The 5,605-nt window shown below is 36.9% G+C and overlaps 1 protein-coding gene across 1 annotated transcript in view; it reads left to right on the forward strand.

Annotated features, from left to right (window-relative positions):
- The first annotated feature begins 1,199 nt into the window (after window positions 1-1,199).
- Window positions 1,200-5,605, forward strand: part of PSMD12 (proteasome 26S subunit, non-ATPase 12) — a 7,388-nt gene continuing 2,982 nt past the window's right edge. The window contains exons 1-6 of the mRNA XM_010172651.2: window positions 1,200-1,253; window positions 1,498-1,626; window positions 2,999-3,106; window positions 4,052-4,156; window positions 4,605-4,754; window positions 4,925-5,068. Coding sequence (XP_010170953.2) covers window positions 1,507-1,626; window positions 2,999-3,106; window positions 4,052-4,156; window positions 4,605-4,754; window positions 4,925-5,068 — 627 coding nt within the window. The 5' untranslated portion in view covers window positions 1,200-1,253; window positions 1,498-1,506. The remainder of the gene's footprint in view (window positions 1,254-1,497; window positions 1,627-2,998; window positions 3,107-4,051; window positions 4,157-4,604; window positions 4,755-4,924; window positions 5,069-5,605) is intronic.

The following is a 5,605-nucleotide window of genomic DNA, read 5'->3' on the forward strand; positions in this document are numbered from 1 at the left end:
TGTCAGGGCCTCCAGGCCCCACAATACTCCAGATGGGGCCTCCAAAGGGCAGAGTAGGGGGACAATCCCCTCCCTCACCCTGCTGCCCACCCCTCTGATGCAGCCCAGTTTGCCTTCTGGGCAGGACTTGTTCTGTAGCGTAAGGATTCCTACACGTCTCAGACCTCAGAACAACAGCCACGGTTGCCATGGGGCTGTTACAAATTCTCCCATATTAACATTTTTTCATAATTTAGGGCTAAAAGTACCTTGTGGTATCTTTAACTTCTTTAGAAAAAGGCAAATATAATTCTCAAAAACCAAAAGGCAGGACTATTGCATGCTTAGACTGCAAAGCACGTAGGTTATGCTTCTATAATATGCTGTAATTAAGATAAGAAAGTAATAGTAAAACAGCTTTTTGGCCAAGGTATCTAATTGCATTTCTGTTCTCACTTAAAGCTTTGTTTTGGCTAGGAAAGAAATCACCTTTCCATCCGGCTTGGTGAATGTGAGCTAACCAAACCTGTCTGAAACTTGCTTCTTACTCAAGACAGACAATTTGTAGCTGGAGCACCTCTTCTATGAGGACAGGCTGAGAGAGTTGGGGCTGTTCAGCCTGGAGAAGAGAAGGCTCCAGGGAGATCTTATAGCGGCCTCCCAGTACCTGAAGGGGCTACACGAAAGGTGGGGAAGGACTTTTCATAAGGGCAGTTAATGACAGAACAAGGGGAAATGGGTTTAAACTGAAAGAGGGGAGGTTTAGATGAGATATTAGGAAGAAATTCTTCACTGTGAGGGTGGTCAGACACTGGAACAGGTTGCCCAGAGAAGCTGTGGCTGCTCCTCCCTGGAAGTGTTGAAGGCCAGGCTGGATGAGGCTTTGAGCAACCTGGTCTAGTGGAAGGTGTCCCTGCTGCTGGCAGTGGGGTTGGAACTGGATGAGCTTTAAGGTCCCTTCCAATCCAAACCAGTCTGGGATTCTATGTATTGGGCAAAAATGGAACTGGTATCTTTGCAGTTTATTCTGTGTGTAGAACCATGTATTTAAAGTTAGTGCTATGTATGTTTCTTTTTTTAAGAAATAAAATAACTTAAAAACGAGTGTACAAGATAATCTGTGTTTTTTATTTACATGAGAATTAGAGCTACTGTCAATTTAAACTGGGTTGTATTCTTTACTAATAGTGGTAATTCTTTTCCTATCTCATTAGGAAGGAAAATTGCAAGAAGTAATTGAAAACCTTCTCTCCTTAGAAAAACAAACACGAACGGTGAGTAGCGTATGGGCTGCAACATTTCTGCTGGGTTGTCCTACACACTCCCTTGTTCCACTGCATTAAAGTTGTGATGGGAACTGGAGTATCAGTCTTTCTCTTTTGTTGTTCTTTTCTTGAAAAAGAAAATCAATGAGACTACTTATAATAATTTTTTTTGCCCTTTGTATAATAAAAGTGGAAGTGCTTGAGGTCTGCAGGTTCTTTATCCCATCACTGATGTGTTGTTTGTTTGTTACAGGCATCTGACATGGTCTCCACATCCCGTATCTTAGTTGCTATAGTGAAAATGTGTTACGAAGCTAAAGACTGGGATGCTCTTAATGAAAATATTATTCTTCTATCAAAGAGAAGAAGTCAGTTAAAACAGGTGAATTTTATCTTTGAAACAAACAAACAAACAAACAAGTATTTGGAGCTGTGTTATGTATCTGATTCCCCCTGTGTAGGGTATTTCCTGACTTCGTAGCACCTGCCTGAATACATTGTAATTAGCTTCTGTTCGCATTTTTTGGTAGACGTGAAAGCCAATAATGAAACTGATGTCTGGAATTAGCCTGTCTTCACCTTCTGCCTGAACTCTGTGTGGGCCACCTTGCCATTCTTGGCAACACAGCTGTGACTTGTCTGCTTTTGTGCATACCTCTGCTTTTAGATGGTAGTTCATCTTTACACTCTTCTACAGTCTGGACTGTAAATATATTCTTAATTTTTCATATTCACGTGAAGTTACATTAAACAGAGTTATTGCAATTGATTATGACCAAATAAGGGTTATGCTTTACAGGATTGCTTTTGAAACTGCCATACTCTGGAATTTAGTTCAGGCTGAGAAATCAGCTGTCAGGATAGCTGAAAGCACTTGCATTTAAGAAGGTACAAAGTTTATTGCACCGTGTGTTTAGTTTGACTTAGGAGTCAGCAACAGGTAATTTCAATGGCATCGTTGCTTTGCGAAGAAAAAGGTTACCTGCTTTTTAATGTGCAGAAACATTATGAATTTGTACAAAAGTAGAGTACAGTTTGGTTCTCTAACTTGCACAAGCTGTGGCTGAAGACTTGGACCATTTCAGCTGAATTTGCTCGAGGAAGAAGTTTCTATAAGTTTATTTCTGGGTTGGTTTTTTTTTTTAGAAGTAGGTATTTTAATAGTACTTGTAACAGCTTTGTCAGCGTTGTTACCAGAACATGTTCCAATACCTGTGCTTGCCACTGCAGGACGCCACCTCATCAGTGCCTCTTGGGGTGTAGGCAGAGGTGGAAAGCACCAGTCAGAAATAATTACCCCTCTTCCTTCCCTTCCTGAAAAATCTACGGGTGTCCTAAAGAGAAGGGCTGGTGCACACACTTAGGAGAAGATGTATCTTCCTTCCCTTTAGCCTTGCAGGTCTTGGGACAAACAGAGAATGTTTTTTTTCAGTCCACGTGAGATTTGTGTGGATTTGGCAGGAGAACTTCTGTTCAAGAGAGAGCTGCATAGGATGAATTATCTTGAATATCACTGGAAAAAAAATGAGAAGAAAGAAATGACAGGAGAGCATCTCATCTGCCTTCTGGCATCAGTTGCTCTTATCATTTTACACATTCAAAGAGATGAACATATATCTTGTATGCTTTTTGTTGTGATGCATCTCTTTAGTGTGATATGAAACTATTTAGTACTTATCTCCGTGTGTTATATTTTGAATGCATTTGAGAAATCTAAAAACACAGTATGTTTTTCTTTTCTGTTATTGTACTAGGCAGTTGCTAAAATGGTCCAGCAGTGCTGCACTTACGTTGAAGACATCACAGACTTACCAGTCAAACTGCGCTTAATTGACACGTTGCGTATGGTTACAGAAGGAAAAGTAAGATTTTGTTTTAAGACTGAATGTCTAAAAGGTAGAATAAAAAATGTTCACCTTCTTTAAAAGCACAGCTTCTTAACGTTATTTTTTAATCTTGTTCAAAGAAGAGCAAAAGTCTATTTTTAAATTAGCCTGAGTAAAGCAAGTAGTGTATTTCTTTCCCAAAGACTGCAAATGTTTTCCAGATTTAATATTTAAAGAATTTGCTGAAACACTGGTCATATTTCCATGACACAAATATTTGGATATATTATTAATATAATTAATAGTATATTTCAGAGTTCTAAAATGCCATTTATTTTTCACTTTTTAAGGTGTTATGTATTTGAATTTGTTAGAGAAATGGGCAGATTTAGCTTAATTTTTCCTGGGCTTAGTAAGGTGTTATGTACAGTTTTGTAACCAGAAGGTGATATCAAAGCATTATACCAAGTTAACTTATTTACATAATATTCCTGTTACTCTAAGAAAAGAAACAATTCTGGATTAAGGCAAATTTGTATTAATGCTATGGCTTTTGCCTGTTCAAAGTTAGTCTAATTAGTTGTTACTAATCAAGTGTGATTGATTTAGGAGTAGTTAGGAGTGAGTGAAATAATGCAAATAGTAGTGCTTAGTACACATTAACCATTAAAGTCTTAACTTCATCTCTCTTTCAATATATTTTAGCAGATAAAATATCTAATACTTCATTCACAGTGCACATCCTTTTATATTTGCTTAAAGAATGGCAGACAAATTTAGACACTTTTTATATTTATATGGTGTGAGAGCTGTCCATCATAATTTATCTCTATGTTGTGGATAGTATCAGTATAGTGTATGGATACAGAAGGAATTAACTGGTTGTATGAAAACATCAAATATATGTCTTAGTGGGGTTGTGGTCTTCAGAGTTTGCACTCTTCTTTAGAAAATTGCAATGTTTACTCCTTCTGATTTCAGATCTATGTGGAAATTGAACGTGCTCGCCTGACAAAGACACTTGCAACAATAAAAGAACAGAATGGTGAAGTGAAAGAGGCTGCCTCTATTTTGCAAGAATTGCAGGTAACACACCATGTAACTCAGAATTGCGTCAGCAATCAAAATTAATTCTGACTGCTCTTAGATTATTGTTTAGAAACTTAATCAGGGTACATCTGCAGAAATGCCTGGAATAAAATTAACTGTTATTAGTGAAAGAGTAATTTGGTTTTAAGTGCTTTTGTTAGTCTCATGGTTAGGTTACATAGAATATTTTCCATGTAGAAAACAGATTTCAATTCTCTGTGTAGTGCATTGAGTTTAGTCTTGGTGGATTCTTCTGGTGTAAGTGGAGGCTTTAATTTCAAACTGAATAACCTTTTCTCCATTTTCACTTGCTCTGGAATAGCTGGTTTTTCTCTTGTTTTGTTTTGTTTTGTTTTTCCCCCCCAACAACCTCCCAGTCTTCTTGCACAGTTGACTTCACTTAATTTGACTTTGACAGTGTTAAATAGTTACATTTTAATTTTAGGTGGAAACCTATGGTTCAATGGAAAAGAAGGAACGTGTGGAATTTATATTGGAGCAGATGAGGCTCTGTCTAGCTGTAAAAGACTATATTCGGACTCAAATTATCAGCAAAAAAATTAATACAAAATTTTTTCAAGAAGAGAACACAGAAGTAAGTAATTGGAGAATTTCTCCCCCCAACCCTGCATCCCACTTTTAATCTGACATGCCTCTCTTCAGGTCCAAGTGTATTTGAATCCCTCTGTTTTCTGGTATCTAGTTGGATTTCATTTACATGATTCATGGAGCTGTATTAATTTTTACTGTTTGATACTGTTTCAGAAACTAAAATTGAAATACTACAACTTAATGATCCAGCTGGATCAACATGAAGGCTCCTACCTCTCCATCTGTAAGCACTACAGAGCCATTTATGATACTCCCTGTATCCAGGCTGAAAGTGAAAAGTGGCAGCAGGTAAAAAAACCATGAAAACATCGCATACAAACACGTAATTTTCATGTGCCAAATAACCCATTTCATCATCAGATCAATTTACAGCAGATTAAATAGCTCATCAGTCTGTTGTTCTTAGGGTTTTTTTTAATGGCTGTATTAACAAATTAGTTAGTTGAAAACAGATATAATAAACTTGATTTCAAATGAATATTTATAACATCATTACATTGTCTTTGAAATCTTGAGAATGTCTTGTCTGTTTTATACAAGTGCAGAAATTAGAAACAGCTGTGCAAGTGTGGGCTAAATGATACTGTTGTGTATGCAGTACAAATGTTACCTAATTAAAAAGATTTTTTTTTCATGTATTTATTTTAAATACTAGAATTTTAGTTAACCCGAATCAATTTAAATACATTGCCGTGAATGAAGCTCCATTTCTGCAAGATGACATCAGTTTCACCTTAACTTCTTAATATGCTGGGCTTAAGCCTTTTACATGTTAAATTAAAAACCGTGGGCAATGTTTTTAATTGTTTAATTATGGGGAAAAAACACACTCTT

The sequence above is a fragment of the Antrostomus carolinensis genome, unplaced genomic scaffold, assembly GCF_000700745.2.
Source record: "Antrostomus carolinensis isolate BGI_N321 unplaced genomic scaffold, ASM70074v2 scaffold17347, whole genome shotgun sequence".
NCBI lineage: Eukaryota > Metazoa > Chordata > Aves > Caprimulgiformes > Caprimulgidae > Antrostomus > Antrostomus carolinensis.